Genomic DNA, 22,674 nt, shown 5'->3' on the forward strand with positions numbered 1-22,674 from the left:
CAGTATTCTTGTTTTCAAGCTGCTTTATGTACTTGGCCAATGAAAAGTGTGATCTTGACCTGATTAAACTAATTCTTATTTTGAAACCTATACCATTTTAAAGCATACATATTCAGCTTTATCATGATTTAAAAATCATTTGGGCTCAAACAAAAATAAAGTGGGAAAATAGCATCTTTTGTCAGGTGAAAATAATTATTTTGTAGCATATTTTAGATCAATTTTTCACCTATATTACAAAATCTTTGAATAAATTCAAACACATGACCTGAAAGAATGATTCTTCTTCTTTACAATGATACCAAAATCATGAAATTCGATGCACAATTAGAGCAGCAATGACCGAATGAAAAGAGGTGTTTTTGTTCGCATCAAGCTCATTAGATATGCAAAACATCTAAAGTCATGAATATCACTTGGATGAAAGAAGCCACTTTCTTGGGACCTGCCGTCTGACTGTTTAGGACTTTGAGAATTTAGAATAATGTAAAAGATATTAAACAGTTCAAATGTCTTATAGTCTCACGTTTTAAGGGAATAATTTGTTGTGTTGGTTTAATCATAAGCCAATTAATCTAGATGTCCCCTCATAATCACACAATACCAATTAATATCCTGTCTGGCTTCTTGTGTCGGCTGGGATTCAACTCTGTTTCGAGTTAGAGGCTGTTCTCACTCAGTTCCTTAAACTAGTTTAGTGGAAACTAGTTTAGTGGAAACTAGTTTAACGCTAAGTGAGAACGGTCGAAGCGCTCTTGGAAGCGCTCTTCCAAACCAGTTTGGAAGACCACCTCGCGATGTAGTTTTCAAGATCGCTTCGCATCGGAAAAGTGGTTTTAGCGTAAGTGAGGACACAACCGTTCTTCGGGAAGCGATCTTCGCACATTTTGAGCGCGCTACTCCACACGACAGGCGTAGAATGCCTATGCTGCGGTTTCGAATTTCGCGCGAAACGTGTCTCCCCACTGAGAGCGTTTCCATAGCAACAAGAGCGCTATACGTGAAGTGATTTTGAAAACCACTTTCGTGTGATCAAGTGAGAACGCTAGCAAAGCGATCTTCCAAACTGGCTTTCTGAACCGGTTCCCAGTAAACTAGTTTTAGGAACGTAGTGAGAACAGCCTCTTAGAGTAACTCATTTCTGAGTTACATAAAGTCGAAATTGAGTAATTTTTCATCAGATACCACACCATTCCTTGCCAAATTCAATTTTGACTCCTGCTGGCATCACTCTAAGTCACATTTGACTCTGCAGATAATAGAGTCCTCTATCCCCCTCTCCCCCCTCCCTTCCCCATTCCTCCCTCAAATTTAGCTATTTCTTCTCCTGCTCTACGTAATATAATTATCTTCAACGCTTTAAAACTACTTTCCTTCTTTTTTTACCTCCCTTAATATTTTTCTTTAGTCTTGCCTCTTCTCTACACCTTTAACCACATTTTCCATTCATGGGGGCCAACCCTATTTTCAGAACCATCCCTGTTGTGATATCTGATTGGCACACTTTCATGATTTCTCAATTATAAGGCGATTACAGACACACCGACACAAATAGAGAGTGTTATAGCAGTGCCCCAATTTTTATTCTCTGATTCCATACACCTGTAGACTTATCCACTTAAGTTGTAAGAGTAAACAAGGAAAGATCTTCTCTCACTCTGTTCATATATACCTTGGAGAATGAGAGATAGATTGATTTTGGTTATAGATTTCAAAGCCCAAGGTTCATGGCCATGCATAGTAATGTAGATCAACTTCTTTGGTTTGTGTTTGCTTTGTAGAATAGCCTTGACATTTAGTGCATTGATCAATTTCCAAAGGAATATGTATAGAGTGTCCCAGAAAAAAAGTGATTCTCAGATATTTCCCAGGATAGACAAATAATTCTTGATATTCCATTCACATCATTAAAATGTTAATGTCTTTACCTTTTGTTTTGATATACCTATTAAAAATGAAAATAAAAAGTTCAGACATAAGCAAGGAAGAAAATGTTACCATTAAAAAAAATGATTGCACAGAATGATTTTTTTTCATAATTTGATAGGATAAAACAATATTTGTCTCAGTAAAATTCCTTCTATGCTATTTTCCTATGTTGTTGTATCTATAAAGAGAGAGTGAACATAAATTCATGCATGATACATTGGACAAATTAATTTGTCCAAATTTGTATTTCATTTATAGATTCATGCTTACATTTTGTTTGCAATTTGCCAAGCACTAGCAGTTCAGTGAGTATTTGTTATGAAATATTAAAAAAAGAAAGAAAATAATTGTCCTTTATTATGAGTGTCCAAATACAATGGAAACAAATTTTATAATTGTAAGATCTGTTTATTTAAAACAGGTTTCTGAAACAGCTTTCTTATTTGCAATATGCTCTTTGGTTTTCTTTTATATTTATGGCAATAGAGTGTGGTGACAGTGGTCTAGACCATGTTCTTTCATTACATTGAGAGAAACATGAGTTGTATCCCAATGACGGAAGGCAATTTCCTTCAGCCAGAAAATCATCAATTATGTGTTGCACTCAGCAATTTCATCTTGAGGTGAAAATTTGAAAAGATGTGCTTCATCTTGAAGTCAAGGATGACTCATTTGGTGATTTCAAGTACGGTGTTGAAATCTTGTGTTGGTGTTGTCACAACACCAGCCACAACACCGTACTAGAAAGCAGGCAGGTGTTGAGATTGACCTCGGAAAATATGATGTATTTCTGGCAGTTCGTGTTGAAGGCTGGTGTTGAATGTTGTCTGCCGAACCCAGCAGGTGTTGACGATCTACGTGTAATTTCCCCATTCACCAACACCAACCCCCAGCGATTGGGAAAATCATGATTTCAAGTTCGGTGTTGGTTTTGGTGTTGGCTATCTCGAGCTCACGGACAGGCGGCGAACACGATAAAATATCCCAGTAAAATCAGCTTTTACAGTTAAGATGAGTACAAATCATTTAAGCTTTATATATTTTGATAATTGCTTTTTGGAATTCTTGAATTGATTAAAGCATTGGCATTCTGTACGATGAGAATTTATTGCAATTTCTCCCCGATTTCACTTTTGTCGTTGAGAATTCTCATGTACAGTTTAGATGATTTAGCAGCATAGCGCATAGGTATGATGTCTTGGGCTATCGATAACACAATCAGTATCGATCTTCTGAACCCAGCTTGGTGTTGGAGCTCAGTTCTGCTGCCTTTTTACACTTTCAAATCCAACACCGAACACCGTACTTGAAATCACCCATTGAATCTTTTATCTTTCAAACCCAAATTTGTTCCCAAGGCATGGTTTATTACTGGATTGTGATATGTGAATAGAATGAGAATTTCACATGATTTTTTTTCTCCTAGAATTTGGAAATTAAACTAATAATCTGAATATGATTTCAGTGGAAATATTATTGAAATTTAATTAGTGTCCCAGTAGCTTGATGTAAATTGTCCACTGCAATTCATCCAGTCACACAAACTATTACACATCAACAATTCTACTCAAACTTCCCTGTGGATTCCAGCCAAGATTTCACATGACATTTTGTCAGTAAATCTTACACCGCTGGAATCCGTCAGTGCCGTTACTAACACAATTATTGTATCCTAGATACCTGTGTAGTCCCACACTATCATCTTCGTGTTTGTGTGAATCTCTGCTTTTCTTTTCTACTTTGTTTATCCAGGTTCCTCTGTGTTGTTTTCATAGTGTGCTCTTAAACAAGAAGATCTTGAGATTAGATGATATCAAGGAGGTATGTATCAAAGAAATTATTTGAATAATATTATATTTTATTCTCGAAATATAACAGAGCTAAAAGACAATAAATATAAAAGAGTGTTTTTCCACTCACTTTATCAGTTATAGAATAATTTTTACAATCAGTTATATGTAAACTTGTGCATTACATCTCTTTATTACGAGTGAAATTTCATTCACTTTACCAAAAAAGGACAGACTCTTTCCTAGAAATATGAATTTATGGAGATTATCTCTATGAAGTGATGACGTTGTTTATTCATATCATTGTCCATAATTATCAAAATGTGCTTTATGAATATTATTTTATATTATTTACGGCCATATTGGTTATTAGTATGTCATTGTGAAGAAATAGATTTAATTTTACACTTTTTGCAGTTGTGCTTATGTTGACTGAGCCTATGGCATTTTCAAAGCCTTAATATTCACATAACCTGTAGGTCCAAGTTGAAGAGAAATTCCAAGATATTCAGACATATCAAGAATTTTTTTTTTTGCAAAAGAAAATGAAGAAAAAAAGGAGAAATACATGTACAGCACTGAAAGAAAATCCCTCTTGAAAACAAAATTTCCAACGTTTTTCTTGGAACTGTTTAATTTGTAAAGAAGACATACAATAGGTTTTCCCAAGTACATGTATGTAACACTGATAGCAGTCTATGGCTTCCTTCTCAAGATAATTGATACACTTGATGTGTATATCACAAGCTGTCTTTAAGCTGTAATACCCAAATATGCATGTATTGATGAGCAATAACAGCCAAGGTCACTGAGAAATGTGTTATACTCATCATTTTTGGGTCCGAGATAGTTTCAGCCGAGATGAGACCGAGACAATTAGCGCCCGAGACCGAGACGAGACAGAGACACTTGTTTTCAGAGTCAGCCAAGACGAGACCGAGACAATGACCTTCAAGACCGAGACGAAGCCGAGACAGTAAACGAGACACTAGTTATTTCTACACGATGCCGCAGCCGCAATACAAGCGCGACATAGCTACATGTACCGCATCATTCTATTATTTACGAACGCACTTCATTCGCATAAATCAACAAGTGATTCTGAAAACAAGTGTCGCTGTTTCGTCTAATTTTTATTTGCATCATTTTTTTTTTAAATCAGGATTTAAATAACCACTGATTTAAACTGCCAATCATCAGTCATCATCAATCATCACATTCTTCATAATATTCATCGTCATCATTTCATTTATAACAAATTAATGAAGGAAGGAAAAGAGACTAAGAGAGTGTCCAAAGAAAAGGAAAAACAAAAAACAAGAATTATGGAGAGGCTCAACTCAACAGATTCACAAGGAAAGCATAGGATGGAGAAACTTGTTGGCAATGGTTTTTTGCAGTCCTATTTCACTCTCTTTTCTTCATAAACATGTGTCAGTAGCCATCAGAAAAAATACTGTAAGCAACTGCTGATTACAGGTCAGATGAGAGATCACCACCCAACTACCAAGTGCAGCCTCTTTGTATAGGAGGAAACCCAATATAACAAGGTTGGCTACAAGATATTGGTTACAGGGGCGGATCCAGCTTCCGCCAATAGAGGGGCCCTGACATTTTTTTCACCCATATTTTCCCTGATCGGCCACTCCAAGTTGATTTTTGTTTCTTTCTTTGAAGGGGTAGTCCTAACAGTCGCTTCTTAGCTTTATTCTTATAAAAACAACATAAATGTGTAAGAATCTCATAAGCCCAATTTAAATAGTGCAAGTGCGAAGATTCTGGGTAATGCTTGTGATCCTGAACAAGATTCGCATATAACTAGATAATTACTACGTGCGTAAAGCACGGGCAGAAACTTTTTGATATGCGTTATATGGCCTTATAAAACATGGACCTGTTAAGGATTTTTGCAGTTTTTGTCTCGCCGGCATAGCAGAGCGAGACTATAGGCGCCGCTTTTCCGACGGCGACGGCGGCGGCGGCGTCAACATCAAATCTTAACCTAAGGTTAAGTTTTTGAAATGACATCATAACTTAGAAAGTATATGGACCTAGTTCATGAAACTTGGACATAAGGTTAATCAAGTATTACTGAACATCCTGCCTGAGTTTCAGATCACATGACCAAGGTCAAAGGTCATTTAGGGTCAATGAACTTAGACCATGTTGGGAAAATTATTTTCAAAATCTTAACCGAAGGTTAAGTTTTTGAAATGACATCATAACTTAGAAAGTTTATGGACCTAGTTCATGAAACTTGGGCATAAGGTCAATCAAGTATTAGTGAACATTCTGCTATAGTTTCAGGTCACGTGACCAAGGTCAAAGGTCATTTAGGGTCAATGAACTTTGGTCAAGTTGGGGGTATTTGTTGAATTACTATCATAACTTTGAAAATATATGGATCTAGTCCATGAAACTTGGACATAAGGTTAATCAAGTATTAGTGAACATCCTGCTTGAGTTTCAGGTCACATGACCAAGGTCAAAGGTCATTTAGGGTCAAATGAACTTTGGCCAAGTTGGGGGTATTTGTTGAATTACCATCATAACTTTGAAAATTTATGGATCTAGTTCATGAAACTTGGACATTAGATTAATCAAGTACCACTGAATATCCTGTGCGAGTTTCAGGTCACATGACCATGGTCAATGGTCATTTAAGGTCAATGAACTTTGGCCGTGTTGGGGGTATTTGTTAAATTACCATCCTAACTCTGAAAGTTTATGGATCTAGTTCATAAAACTTGGACATAAGAGTAATCAAGTATCACTGAACATCCTGTACGAGTTTCAGGTCACATGACCATGGTCAAAGGTCATTAAAGGTCAATGAACTTTGGCCATGTTGGGGGTATTTGTTGAATTACCATCCTAACTCTGAAAGTTTATGGATCTAGTTCATAAAACTTGGGATATAAGAGTAATCAAGCATCACTGAACATCCCCTGGGAGTTTCAGGTCACAAAACCAAGTCAAAGGTCAGTTAAGGTCAATAAACTTAGGCCATGTTGGGGTAATTGTTGAAGTGCCATCATAACTTTGAAAGTTTATGGATAGAGTGAATGAAATGTGGACATGGGTGTAGTTGACAAGTCTTAAGTCACCGTTCAAATGTCATTTATGGTCAATGAACGTGGTATTATGTCATTATATGAATGATGTTTTTGTGAATGATTATTTTATAGTAGTTTTCAAAGTTAGCACTGCTGCTATATTAAATCGCGTAATGCAGGCGAGACTGCCAGAGGCGTTCCACTTGTTTAGCCATTAAGACAATACAACAATTTAACAGTGCGACCTGAAATTTTTTGACATTCCGACCTAAAAAAATTGACAATCTAAGCACTTTTTTGTAATCATGGATGCGGTAGGTATACAGTATCAGTCAAAAGTTTGGGTACACCTGTAATCAGAACTGATTTTTTACAATAATTTACAATTTATTCAATTATGCTCTTCAAACACAGTGACAATTTAGTATCAAAATAAAGGGTAATTATCAGGCTTCAAACTGGCTTTATTTTGAAGATGAAAAATCGTTGCAGAAAGCACTCAGGCATGTCCAAAGACCCCTCTCTCTCAAACTGTCAATTCAAGTCAAATGAGGATTTTTGTCATTTTGTGTTTTTAGGGTTGACTCTTTGCATTTCATAATATTTTATTGGTTTTTAGTGAAGAATCTTTCAATATTAATTAATCAGTAAACAACAAACATCACTTATAAAGCAAACTAAGATGCCCTAGTGGTGAAATAATATTGAGCATTTTCATATTATCAAAACTTACCATTCAAAGGTTTAGTGTCTCTTTTTTCATTTTTCTTCCAACATTTTATCTTTAATAATTCAATTATACCATTCAAAATGTTCCTGATGTTAAGCATATCATTTTGGTGAATACAAAATGATAAAAGATAAAACAATTGTGATAATTGTAATTGAGATGAGACCAGACATAGTGTACAAGCACTGTACCTATAATCCCAACACTGATTCTCATAGAGTAATAGAGAGGAAGATGTTTGTGCTTGTCCTTGACAATGTCTAGTGAAATGTGTATATTTCTTATGGAGCAAGGAGAAGAGGGAATTGATGAAAGATAGAGAAAGAGATGAAATGGAGAAGAGACATGGAAGAGAGAGAGAGGAGGGGGGGTAGGGGCAGACAGACTGTAAGGAAGAGGAATTGAGGTGGAATGATACAGTACATGCAAAAAAAGTTGGTAAGTGGAGAGACTGATGTGGTATTGGTGGAAACGGAGGAGAGTTGAAAGGATGATATGAGAAGAGTTGCTTTGGATTAATAAGATGAAAGGGTAGACATATAGAGAAAGAGCAGGCGAGATGTAGGTGTGGTAATGATGACAAAGATAAAAAAGATGTAGGGATGATGTAGTGGGGATTAATCAAAATAACCAATTCGTTGGTGAATGTGTGTCCAACCAACAAATAAGGACAAGATTATTGGTTAGGATCTACCAGTAATAGGTTGACATTGATTCATATTTATCCACCAGACATATATTCATCAACAGATTGCTTACTTTGACCTCATCCTTTTTTAGAAAGATGTGATATATTAAGTAGCTAGCAAGACAGGCTACAACAGAGAGAGGGAGAGAATTGAGGGGGGGGGGAGAAAAGAGACTGATATTGATAGGATTTGAGTCATTTAGCATCCATTGAGTTGACATCCCCTCAGGTGTGAGGTTAATAGTAAAAGGGACTTCTATCTTATGGAGATATGAACCAATCACGTGACAGACATACATTTACTTCTCCCAAAATTGATGAGTGTTACATGTAACTTGAAGATTGTTATCATAAACCCTCTTCAGATATTGTGAATTATAGAGCACAATATTTCCCTATTGCTTTACATTAACTTAAGTAAAGGCCTTTATGAATTTACTGGAATGAAACTGTGAACTCTTGATCTTCAAGGAGTTGATTGCATTATCAGATGATTGCAATGATATTAATTATGAAAAGATCGAGTGATTGCATTTATGGTAATCATCATGTGATTGAAATATTGACAATCATGTGATTCTTAGATCATTGTACCATCAATTGGTAATCAGATGATGAGGTGATTGCAATACTGACAAATCATGCAATGATTATACAGTATTCTGTTGTAATATTTTGCTAACCTAAGCAGATGATTACAATGTAAGCAATCATCCAACTATCAATGAATTTTAAAAAAAAATGAATTCTTTTAAAAATTTGGTCACTCTAGTCACAAAGAAATGCACAACTTTGAATAAGCAGAAACTGCTGTGTGAATCGGTTTGTTTATTCCACAGTTCCACTGTTTGATTTTTTTCCGGAATAGAATCGGACTTTAATGTGATGACTTAGATTAAGGTTAAACATGAAACTTGGCTGAAGGGAAAGTTTACTCAAGAATCGTAAGATAGTGTCTGAATCCTCTCATGGGCCGTTGTGTCAATCTTGGCTTAATAAAGTTTCGCTGAGAACATGAAAAGAAAGACCTCCAAATTCAGACAAGCGCAAACATTTGTATCCTTATAAAGACCTTCATGCATACTACAAGCATAGCCACGTAGAGTGGATTGGGACATAAAGACAAAAATAAAGATCTCTGCATTCTAAAATAAGAGTTGTTCTTGACCGTCTTTATTGGTGTCATACTGTGAGATGTGTTGTTCCAGTCTCATCTCATTAGTTCACATTCTCAAATTATCTTGCTATTACTGATCCAGGAAACGATTCTGATCTACACAAGCTTGAAAGATTTGAAATGGAGATGCAATTAATGGGATATTTTTTTTTCATAGTTTGATTACAATTCCGGGTCAACTTCAGCTATTTGTTGTTGACATATAATCTTAATGAATTACATATTGAGCTTATTTGCAGGTGAAGACACATCATATTTTGGTTCAGGATAACTTAACAGTTTTAATCATATAACAAGTTTTGTTGAATTACAACTTTTCTTTGTAATGCTTTATGGGATATTTTGAGGGATTTAATCTTGCGATTTTAATTCCGGGTCAACTTTGAATATTTTTTTTTTATTGCTGAAAATGTCATAAAAATGGAAGCTTATATCAGAAAATGCACTTTTTTCAGCATTTTTTTTTCTTCCGAATTGAGATCTGAAAGGCATTAACTTTTACTACCGGGAATGGGGCCAATGAATAGACACTTTATATGCGCCTTGTAATTGAATTTTGTATAATTTTTCATATTGCTGCCTAAATTTAAAAATCAACATTGAACACAGTACTAAGACCATAGCAATCAGCCACTGAATACCCCATAAAATAAGTCTTGTTGAATGATAACTTTCTTTTTTTTAATACACAACAACTAATATTAATACATGGTGGTTTCAGCTCCTGAATGACTGGAAAATGAAAAATTATGATAATAATAATAATATATAGCATTTATGAGTCGCCCATTTATCTAGTTGCCTATTCAATGACACTCTATATATTACCCTGGCTGTAGCTTCAGCTGCTAAAGGTGCTTGGTGCATTCAAGGAATTAATCCTGCGGGTACCCATTCACCTCACCTAGGTCAAGTGCAGCACAGTTTTGATAAATTTCTTGCTGAAGGAAAACATGCCATGGCTAGGATGCGAAGCCACGACCCTTTGTTTGAAAGGCGAGAGTCAGTATGATAAGTATGAATAAGACTAAGGTTGTTATTATTATCATTATTTTCTTTATAGAGTGATCTTAATGACTTGAAAAGCAAGCTGAAGGTTGAGATCAAGTCTCTACTGGCTGTACCAATCATCAACCAAGCTACCTCTAAAGTGGTGGGTGTTGCTTGTGCAATCAATAAACGAGGTGCAAAGAAGTGAGTATCATTCCTTCTTTTTTACTGTTTGCGTGTCCACTGATGGTGTTAAGTTGCTAAAGATCATATTATTGTTGTCATAAAAAACAACAACATTATCATTAAACATTGACAACAATGTTATTATCACCACCATCATAGTCCTCATCATCATGATCTTCACTTTTATCTTACTGTGTGAGATTAATTGATTTCAAGAATATGAAAACAAACCAAATTATTAGGTGGTCTGTCTATGACAGATCACCTCTTAATTTCGTCAGAATTTTCTTTCTTTATTATTTATTTTTAGCACCTATGTTTGTCGCCAACTTTTCTCCGAATTGGCTGAATCAATTTGGCTGATTTTTCTGTCATATATGGAGTCTATCATAGAGACGGCATACTAAGCTTTTCAAGGTCATCTGGTCATGATTACGTCATCTACGCGCCATTTTGTAAAATTCTCAATTTGATCATATCAACATAATGGATCATCAATAATCAACCATATTTACATCACATAAACTTTAGGTCAAAGGTCATCTGTCAATGTCATCAAAGGTCATGTAAAGGTCAAGACGCGCGCGTACGCGCGCGTCAAAGCCAAAAAAATTCTCCAAATGGCCTATAAATTTTTTTGGGTACGTTTCAAGTCATTTTAAGCATTTCAAAAAATTTGCGCGCACGCACGTATGCGCGCGCGTTTCCGCGCGTAACGCCATAACGCATCACAGAAACACAGTTTTTTTTACATCATTGCATTGATGATATAATTCTGAGCAATTTGATACCTTGATCAACCTTCTATGACCATTAATAACGAAATTAACACCCGTTAAAGTTTGCAGCACGTGTGCGTGCGAGCTCTCTTTATAGGCTATATATGGGCAAAAACATGCCTATTGAAAATTCACTGTAGCCCTTTAAATAGTCCGTTGACCCCCAATTTTTTTTTCAAATGTCGATAGAATATGAGTTGTAGATTTGATTTCATGTCACCATTGTCTCTCAATTTGATCATGACGTCATCAAAACTGCGTTGGAAATCAAAATATCCATTTTGCTTGTTATGACGTCATAACAATTATGCAAATTAGGCTCTAACTCCGTGAATATTAGTCAATTTTCGCCCAATTTTCGATATGTTGTAGCTTAGGTCTTACTCTTTCTGAGTTATTGCCTTTATTTTTCATTTTAATGAACAGATCATCTTGAAAAATTGCAAATAATAAAGGCATGTCATTTTTACTCATTTTGCGTGTAATCTCTATGGGACATGACTTTTTCTCAAAACTAGATTCTACATTCCTCTATTTCGTGAGCTATATCTCCATTTTCTTTTGTCAGTTGTCTCTGAGCTTTGAATATGTTGTAGCTAAGATTCTCAGCTTTCGGAAGTGTGCCCTCCATTTTTTGATCAGATACCGGGATCATGCCCGTTTTTCGCTTGCAAAGTTGGATTTGCAATTCTCAAATTTGCTTACGTGTAATCTCTATGGGAACGTGTAATCTCTATGGGGAATATCGTGGTTCAATGGATATCGCATATATTTCATCTTCAAATCAAAAATCACAAATTGAATTATAATTGCCATAATTGATTTTAATATCAAATGAACATATAAATTCCCAAATAAAGACACCATAATCATTATTATAACATGTTTCCATACATTTTTGCCTGAACATTTTGTCATGTTTATTTCAACATACTGCATGTATATCAAAATCGAACGTTAGATCTATTTAGTATTATTAATAAATCTAGCAACATTTACGCTGTACTTTTTTGATAATAGAGCCACATAGAAAACCACCAAGTTGATGATATGTGCCAACCTGTAACCTATTTAAACATAAAAAATAACAAAATAACAAATAAATAATTAAATATAACAGCCCAATCAGCCAAAATCAAAACAAATAACTTAGACTAAAGACAAGCACAAAGATAAAGATATGCTCAAAATCAAATCATTCATGTTTTTAACTGAGTGCTCTGGTAAAAAAACAATTTTAAATAAATTTACAACGGCAACTAACCCAACACATTCCACTATAGCTCACCTCTCGCTACCAACAATCACATGACTTGCGACGAACTCGGTTACAATTTTTCAAATCAACGATATTTCACGGATTCTGTTATCAGATTTTACAAATTTGATAAATTTAACTGGTCGCTAATATAATGACATGCATGTGCAGTGTAAAATTAATATTTAACGACGATTTCCGATAAAATTATAAAATATTATTCAAAATTTTACATGCATTTCCAATGATAGCAGACAACAAAAATGCCCATTTGTAACTATTCAAAATCCATCAAATATAACCTTTGACCCTGTTGTCGCAACATTGATTTATAGGACTTTCAACAAATGCAGATAGCCCCCTCAACCAATTTCCTTTCAATTGCCACGAAGTATGGACACCTATAATGTCTAATGAATAAAACAAATCCAAAAACAAAAGTCATACTAGATTTTAATTCGTCATGCGGACGAATTAAGTGGTCTGTCCTTATTCTCGCCATCATGATCACCATTACCAAGTCCAGCAGATCAATATGATATTCATGATGACAACGCAATTATGCATGGAATACTTGTGAAAGACGGGAGATGATAAAGCACTGTGAAAAAGGTCTCTTTGATATATGACAATACATGTGATATGAAAAAGTAATTTATAGACTGTTTTATCTTGCTTAATTTTAACTTTTATACCTTTTAATTATCATAAAGGATCATGTACGAGGTGGTAAAAAAGACCAAAAAAGGAAAAAATCATCTTGTTTACCCCGGGACTCGAACCTGCGCCCCCGAGAATGCAAGTCAAGTGCGTTATCCATTGAGCTACGACATACCCCATAGAGATTACACGTAAACGAATTTGAGAATTGCAAATCCAATTTTGCAAGCGAAAAACAGGCATGATCCCGGCATCTGATCAAAATATGGAGGGCACACTTCCAAAAGCATTTTGTACAATAAAATAAGGACAGACCACCTAATTCGTCCGCATGACGAATTAAATTCTAGTTGTAATTCTGTCTTTTAAATGTTCATTAATTTTGTCATATTTTTTTGTGTATATGGAATGGAAGAATATTTTTGTTTATTTGAACAATTGAATTTTAAAATGAAAAAAGAGAAATTTTTGGTGTATTGTACCTTGTATTTTCTTTACAAGAAAACTTGACATTCTAAAAAGAGTCTCGCTCTACTGATTGTTAAGTGTATATTTTGAAATATCTTCCAATTTTTCGGGGTAGAGAGTTAGACTTTTTTTCAGAATGTCTGTTTTTCTTATCAAGATTATTACACTCAATAGTCAACTCTCATCATCACAGCATAACTATTTTGTGTTGCAAAAAACAAGAGCGAAAGAAGCTTTCTAAAAAAAACAGCTCTTCATCATCAACAAGATGTGTACACTTCAATCTTGTGCTTGACCATGCAAATCAGATCTAAAGTAGGTTGGGGTTGGCCAGTGCGCTAGTTTACCATTCATCACCAAAGCTGTCACACGGTGCAATCATGCATGTAATACATATGTAACAAATGATTGGGAATATTCAGTTTTGACTTGTTGACTATGAACTTGCCATTAAGTCTTCAGTGTTTTTTTCTGATGGCTATTGACATATGTTTATGTAGAACAGAGAGTGAAAGAGGACTGCAAAAAACTAACATGGTGTTCTAAATGAAGAATAAGTGGAACCGAAATTGGTGGAAACAGAAAGATATAGACAGAATAGTCTTGATAATGAGTGGTTTTGATGATCACTGTCATATTCATCAGGCGCGTAGCCAGGGGGGCAGTGGGGGCGGTTGCCCCCCCCCAAAAAAAACGCTACCAAAAAGAAAAAAAAAAAAAAACGAAAGGAGAAAAGGGAATAGAGGTAAAGCTTCGTTGTTTTTTCCCTCTTTTTTTTGTCAAGAGAATAAAAACCTGAACAAGACGTTCTTTTCTCTTTATTCAAAGCACGGGAAAAATATCAAAATTGCTATTCCCTTTTGTTTCCCACACCTTTTTTTCTACTCCGTTTTCCCCTTCCCGGCGGGGGAATTGTATATTCTTGCCAGAAATTATAAAGTATACATGGGCGGGTGTAAAGAGTATGCAAAGTATTTTTAATTTTTTTTGCATTGACACAAAATTTCGGCTCTTCTGTTCGAAGCGGGGAGACTTTTCCGTCACTACCCGAATCCCCAAATGCTATTTCTATGCTTTTCAGCAAGTAATTTTTTGCAAAGTATCTGCTCGAAGGGGGAGGCATTAAATTCATGCCGTGGTATATGCAAAAATAATTATGTACGATATTAAACTTTATTCTGTATCGCTGTACATCCATTTCCTGTCTTGTTTTGTGCCATTGATTTGAAATTTTGAATATCACTGAAGTTTCTTGATGAAACAAAAGGAAGCGCTTAATATGAGCGAAATTACACAATGTTTTTTTTCTTCCAAAATAAATCACAGAGGTTTCCGTGATTCGCGAGCATGGGAAAGGAAAAGTCCCTCTTCTAGCTTGCATCATCCCTTTCAAATTTTGAGCTCGTTTTTCCTATTAATCGAGTTGTATATAATCCAAAAAATATCAAAATTAGAACAGGATAAAAGTTTCAGAGAAATTTCTATAATTCAGAGCTTCAACGCCATTTGCGGAAGGAATAGGGCCTATTTCCTTCCTGCATATACCCGTTTTCTGTTTTGACTTGAGTTAACGAAATTTGATGTGGATAAAGTTTTCACAATCAAATCTGATGTGACCAAGGTAGGCATAATTTTAACACTTCTGTTCTCTATTTTTATAAAGCGTTTTAAGCTTCTGCGCTTCGCGCGGTAAGAGGAATTATTTCAAATTCTTCAATCTCTTCCCTTTTTTGGGCGCTCATAATTTCTCTTTCGAAAACAATTTTTTAAATCACAGCAGGTCAATTGAATTTGAGTTGATAGGGTAATAGAGACACAAGAGATGCCTTCTTTTGATTTGAATATGATGAGATATCGAAAACTTAAACTCCCCCTCCCTGCACCCTCCCCCCTAGGGAGCGCGCTATGCGCGCTCTGTTAGTGTTGGCACGCTTCGCGCGCACTTACCGCCCCCTCCAAAATTAAATCCTGGCTACGCGGTTGATATTCATGAGTGTGACCTCCAGGATTGCCTGCCCAATTTCCTTTCAAAATCTGTGTATTGGAACCACATGTATCTAGAGACGGCATCAAGATATTGTGAAGAAAGGGAAGGTGGGGGGGGGGGTGGACAAGACATCCTACAGTTGATGTCATATTTTATTCAATTGAATTATTGGGGTATTATTGGGTTACGCAGCCCATGCCTCTCCTTTCTTTTTTATTCTTTTTTTCTCTCTCTTTACTTTTGTCCCTCTTAACTTTTGTCCCTCTCTGTTTCTTTTTTTCCCCCACCAGAATAATCTGGGGGGGGGGGCAGTCGCCCTGCATGTATCTAAATACTACATTTTTGGGATCTAAACTGTGTGGTAAAAGATCTGGCTGTAAGGAAATGCATCACAGTCACATCCCGTTCACTTTCTATTGTTCTATCTTGAATAGAGAAGTGGAATGATTGTTAGACGTCTACCCTAATCTAATGTATATTTGTCTAAATATCAAGTTGAGAGCTTATTTATTACCCTAACACAGCGAGGGGTGTTACTTTCACTCATCAAAATGAAATCGGAGACAGGCAGACTGATAATCATCGGGCCCAATTTAGCATGTTCTATCCCATCATGCAGCCAATTAATTTGATCGGCAATAAATATCTGCTCCTCGCATCATCGATCCGCTATCCCTGGAAGTTGTGGAAAAGATTGTTTTTGCTGCATTATTGCTCTCTTCCTACTTCTTCTTTTCAAAATAATAAAGCAAAAATCTTTCACTTTGGATAAGTAGATGGAATTGAGCTGTTAGCTTCAGGGTATTTTCATTTTCTCTATATTGGGGAAAATTTACAGTGATGCATGTTATATGGAAAATGGTTTGGCTCTTCTTGCATTTCGTCATGACAGGAAGGGCTTAAAAACACTTTATTAGAAATGGCATTAATGACTTTTAATCATCATCATCATGCAAATTAAATTTCTTGTCATTTATCATTCGTAAATGTTAAACAATCTTAAACTGGGTTCCATAATACATACAAAGAATTTTTTCAAACGATTGGCTCTCATTGATATCTCACAATATTAATACTTCAGATTATTACTCAGTAGGTTTTATTGAGAGAGCGGAACAGCATTTCAATGAATTAGATTGTTAACATCTCCCATTCGCCATCCTATTGAATTCAAAATATTCCTCAACCATGCCCAGGGGTGCCAAATTACCCCTTTCTTGTCCCAGAGGGCATGGGTATCACCCTGCATTAACATCTTTAGATTAAGTTAAGAAGATCCTATTCAGTGCTGGTAATTGATGCTAAGTTGGCATGACAGAAAGAGATGAATTAGATTTAACTGATAAAACGTCAATCAGGGAGCGGAGGCGAAAGATACATGGTGATCCTTGAAGACATATCTGTACTCAGCTCTCTGGATTATATTTCCCCAGGGTGTCAAACTGGTTTTGTTTGGATATTATCAAGTTTTAGTTTAACAAGATCACTTGGGTGTTAAATAAGAGTTCATCTGGAGTAATTGTTGTCACATCTCTTTCAATATATAGTCTCGGTGATGAATATATTTCTTCTAATTTATGCATTTATAACATGAAAATAGCAGTTGCAAGATGTGTGATGTTAAAAAAATATGCATATTTAGGTGAACATATCATTTCATTTGGAATATCATGAAAAATTTGTTGATGATTTTGTATTTGATCTTTCACTCGCTTCAGTATATCAACATTCCTGAAAGTGGCAAACCATTTATTTAAGGATTTATCTGTTTATGAATGTTCTGATAGCTGGAGAGACTAATTTATCTTGTCATCCCTGGCAAATAATTATCATACTAATGCATATACATGTATTAGCAAGAATGGAGTAAGAATGGAGAGAAGTTGAGGTTGGACATTTAAAAAGTTTAATTTTAATGTGGCATCGCCCAGGAATGCTGTAAGGAATTGTGGAATTTTTGCTCAATATGAAAGATTTGTATCATATATACTGTATATTTTGGCTGGCTACAATTGTGATCTTGATGGGAAGTGGGTATGATAGACATTGTTTAAGTAGGGCATGTAGGAATGAAGGCCATAACCCATTTTCCTTACCTGTATATTTCAAACTACATTATTGTACATGACTTTTATTACGATGTTCAGTTTTTACGACCATTGACCTGTTTTAATCATGAATGTACATATATTTCTTTGATTTGATGTCAGTAACTTCTAAACACTCTCCACCCATACCTAGTAGGATGAAAACATGAATTCCTACTCTTTGGAATACCCCCCCTCCCCCATGAACGGAGATTGCTCAACATTTTTTGCAGGTTCACCAAAGTCTGATGATCAGATAGTAATCTGTAAAGCGTAACACATAAATATTTTGAGTGTGTGTACATGTGTGTTTTGATGTATGAAGTGTTTCATAAAAGCAAGATGTCATTATTAACCAATGTATTCTCTGTTACTCTCAATATTTAGATACACAAATGCAGACATTGACGTGATCAAACATTGCTTCAAATACACAGTACCTGTCCTGACGAGTACATTAGCCCTACAGAAAGAAACACAGCTAAAGCATGAAACACAGGTAATTACCTTCTCTATTCTTCCATCAAGTCCAAAAGTAAAAAAAAAAAACTGTACCTGCAATAAATTATTTTGCAATAGTGGGTACATAGCGTGTTTAAAATATAATCATCAAATTAATGTCTAACATTCTGGCTCACTGAATCTTTTCAGATATGGAAAAAGAGTATTTGAGTATAATTAAATGATAGGAATTTAAATGAGGGATATGTCTTATATTTCATTTTTTTTAATACAAATTTTACAATGTTTGTCATCAGTTTTGCAAAAACATTTTCAGACCTTCAGTAATCTAGTTTGATCATTCTTCTCTCATTGTTACAGTGCATGCTTCAAGTAGCCAAGAACCTCTTCACGCATCTTGGTAAGTTCAAAGATGATGCAATCCTCTGGTCTCAGATGCCCTTAGAATTAGCTTCCTTGAATGCACAGATCAATCTGCATGCCCCTCATAGCTTAGACGTCATCCCTTTGTCAAAGGCTCCTCTTTTCACCTTCCAAGTGTCTTTCGAAGGAACAGAGTTAGATGTAGGCTTAGAGAGTCTTGAGAGTTGTGATTCTTTTGGGCGTGTGAGAGGGTGGAGGGATATGTCGGAAAAAGAGGTCGAGAGTGTGGAGGAGTTCTTGCATCTTGAGAGGTCACTGATAGCAAGCAAGGGAGCAACTGATGATGGGGTTTCAGACGGATCAGACAGCAGTAGCACTTGCAGTCAAGGTAGTCTGGTTGGATCGTCAAGCTCTAGCAGTGCAGGAAGCCGACGGGTACTCTGGGATAGTATGGAGACTGAAACTTTGCAAGCATTGACTGAGCTTGGTTTTGGAAGTAGTGTGTCGTTACAAGGAGACAGGTACCCATTATTCAAGGTTGCCAAGTCCTCGGGGACTTCTAGTAGCTCTATTATCTGTGCCAAGTCGATATGTAGCTCTGACAGTTGCCCCCATTCCAGTACTACCACTCTTGCCGTACCTTGTGAATCCTTGGAAGTTCTGACCTCAAAGCCATCAGTCAGTCTTGTGGATCATAAGGGCAGTGCCAAGAGTATCCTATGTGAATGTTGTTACAGGAGAGCTTCAGATGACATGAAATCTGAAGGTCCTCAGCATGATCAGCAGCAGCTACCTTCATGTAATAAAAAGACAATCCCCAAGGTCATACTGACCACCCCAGGTCTTTCAGAGTGTCTTTTGTTTGAGGATTTCAATGATGTTATTCCATGTGAATGCTACGTGTCACCAAGTGGTCACCTTCTGCATACTGTCCCTGCTTCCGGTCAAACCGTTGGTGCTGGCATCAAGCCAGACACTGCAAGCATTGATCATCAGTTCTCTGCAAATGATCCTGTCCCTGATCCCCAAAGTAACAATTCCTATAAGGTGTTCCAGAGCTCCAAGGCCCTTCTAGGGACAGATGACGCTGATAGATTGCTGTGTACTAGAGGTTCTACCTTCCAGCTTGACTGGAATTCATCCAATGTCGAAATTCAGCAGATCCCTCAGTCAAGCCTCCCAGTTTCCAAAGGTCCAAGTCTCCAAGGAACATGTAGGTGGGCTGTTCTTGGTTCTTGTTCTTGGTTCTACAGTTGTTGATTCAGTTTTCATCTTGACTTTTAGAGTTCTAGTTGGAATTTTTAAGTATAACCCAATTTCCCTGGTCATTGAATGTTGTATTGATTTTCAGTGTTCACAGCATTTTGCTGTAGTTCTTGTAATTAAAACTCTCAGGAAACCTGGGGAGTGTTTCATAAAACAAATAGTGATAAATTTGCTCTGAGCCAAATCAGATGCAATGATTTTTGTAGCTTGTAACATGAATTAAAATCACGATCTCTTTTGTGAAATACTTCCCAGGACAATGTTTTGCCTTTACAGTTCAAGTTGACCTGTTTGAATTTCACTACATTTCATAGTTCTTTGGCTTTATCAGTATTGTTGCTAAACATGTAATATCACAGTGCTCTTTAGAACAAGGTTCTAGCCATTACAAAGAATAGCTCAATGGTCAACCATCTTCAATGAAAAAAAAAGAAGAAAGAAGCGTAATCAAGTAAATCTAGGTCATAAGTTTTATATCCCATGCAATCCCCAAATCCATATTCTCCTTTGCCAGTTGAATATTGAGCTCTTTTGGTGCATGCATACATGCTTCATGTGTTGGGGATTGATTGATATGCAGTTTGAAAAAAATCCCTTTTAAATTTTTCTATTTGTATAGAGTTTATCAGCATTGAATTTGGAAACTATTCTACATTTATCATTAATCTTATGTTAGTATTTTTTTCTATTTTCATTTTCTTTGTGCTTTTAAAAAAAAATATCTTTTTCTTATCTTTTCTTCCATGTATTCATGGGGTAATTTATAGGGGTTTTTTTGCTCAGAGTTTCATTTCCATGAAAAATCATGATGTCAGTGTTTTTCATTTCTCATGGAGATGTTTTATTATCTATTTTGTAAAAAAACTTGTACTTATTCGTACGATAACATATTTCATTTTGCATGCTGGCTATCCTTATTCTCTTTTGCTTTGACTTACTTTGTTCTGTTGTTATTTTCTCTCTTTGCACACTTAAAGTCCCCATTTCATTTTATATACAGGTGTTTATCTGATTTCATATTCATTGAACTCACTTGTGCATGTTCATACTTAAATTGATGATTTTTTTTTTTACATACAGATGAGGTATGAATATCTATGTATTGGTTAGTGTATAAAATTAAATCTGAAGAGCAGGGTTGCATTATACCTGAGCAAAATAACAAGATATCTTTCATCTTTTTAAATTCTGTTTACAAGATATCTCTCTTGATATCATTCTATCTCTTACCCTCCTGTGTCATCGGACACAAAAATCAGAAGCTTTCTTAGCGTTGAACTTTAACATTAGGATCTTATCCTCTTAATCTGATTTAGTTGCAGAAAACCCTGTTTGTTGCTTTGCCGTTCTTAAGCAGCTGCAGGGGGGAGGGTGCGTGGTAAAGTAATTGGCCCTGCATTGAAAGCAATGATGATAAAGAGCTTATCCCACTTCCATCATATTTCTCTCTGATTGATTTGCAAAGTATCTTGAAGAGATTGAGGCTCGGACTTAATTATGGAGGTTAGCGGCAGGAATGTGGAGGTAAATGGAAGGCATTGACTGAGGAATGCCAACCAAAGGAGAGGTAGAGAGGGGGATGTAAGCCAGGGTAGGATGGGTGAATATTATATCCGGTGTATATGGGGATGGTGAGATTAGGACATGAAGCGATGTATAGAGCAGCATAGGAAATGCATGACGGCGATGGGCGATTTTGCCTCCATCCCAGCCCTAAATCGCCCCTGAAATTCCGCAAATGTAATGCTTTAGGGTGACCATATTTTCTAGATCTGCTACAACAATGTTTAAGAACATGAAGAAAATCATATCATACATAGGGCAGAGAATTTTTATTCCTCTCTAGGTGGTTGTTAATGGCTTTGTGTTTTGGGGTCTTTCGTTCGTCCATTCTGTAACCCTCCCACGATCTTAATGTCCATCAATTTAGAAATATCTGAATGAATCTCGTATTTAATATAATAATCTTCAATACAAAAACAAGCTCAAGCTAGACTGGGTAGGTTATGTACCTGATTAGAGGTCAGCTGTAGTTGTGGATGATATGAGCTTTAATAGATGAGTGGATTTACCCTGAAGGTTTGGGCTAGGATTATTAAGAGGGCAGGAACGATTGGAAAAACCCTGATGAATCCACCTGGCTTCATTAATATTTACAATATATGGAGAATTAGTAAATACTTGTAGATGGATGTAGGCTTTTAGGGATAACACTATTTTGTAGGTCTGTAGAGGTCATCTCAGAGAGCAGAAATATTGAACGTACATGCATGCTTTAATATTTAGATAATGATCATTTTTTATTGTTATAAAGATATTGGATTGTTTTCCAAAAGATACTAGTATAGGATTATAAATGAATGTTTTTCATGCCCATGTGATTGTGTGTCGTTGTGCACAGATTGTGAGTGTATATATGCTGTATTACAAAGTTGCACCTGATAAATTCAGAACCTGTTTATCCTTTCATGGTGATGACAAAAAAAAAGCAAATCAACTTTTGATGTCACAAATAAGCTAAAGCATAGTTTGATACATCTTACACAAATCTGACGTGGAAAGGCCCATCCATCCCTGTTGAAAGAAATTCACAGATTTAAAAAATCATCAGTAAATCACGATTTGCAAGTAATGGTGTATTGTGTAAATAACATTTGATTAACATATTTTTGTTTTGCCTGCATATCAGATGCAAGCGTCATCAATTTCAAATCTTCACCAAGGGTAATTGTTTTAAATGCCATCATAACATTAAGACTAGGACCTTTTTTTAATGAAATTTGTTCAATTCAATTCAA

The 22,674-nt window shown here is 35.9% G+C and overlaps 1 protein-coding gene across 1 annotated transcript; it reads left to right on the forward strand.

Moving 5' to 3' along the window:
* Nucleotides 1–2,066: 2,066 nt before the first annotated feature.
* Nucleotides 2,067–20,298, forward strand: LOC135154070 (uncharacterized). Its single transcript, XM_064099261.1, has 4 exons — nucleotides 2,067–3,750; nucleotides 10,434–10,564; nucleotides 18,173–18,284; nucleotides 18,608–20,298. Exon 4 carries the CDS (start codon nucleotides 18,611–18,613, stop codon nucleotides 19,868–19,870), a length of 1,260 nt encoding a protein of 419 aa, XP_063955331.1. The 5' UTR covers nucleotides 2,067–3,750; nucleotides 10,434–10,564; nucleotides 18,173–18,284; nucleotides 18,608–18,610; the 3' UTR covers nucleotides 19,871–20,298.
* The last annotated feature ends 2,376 nt before the right edge of the window (nucleotides 20,299–22,674 follow it).

This window comes from Lytechinus pictus, chromosome 5 (genome assembly GCF_037042905.1).
Source record: "Lytechinus pictus isolate F3 Inbred chromosome 5, Lp3.0, whole genome shotgun sequence".
Classification (NCBI taxonomy): Eukaryota; Metazoa; Echinodermata; class Echinoidea; order Temnopleuroida; family Toxopneustidae; genus Lytechinus; species Lytechinus pictus.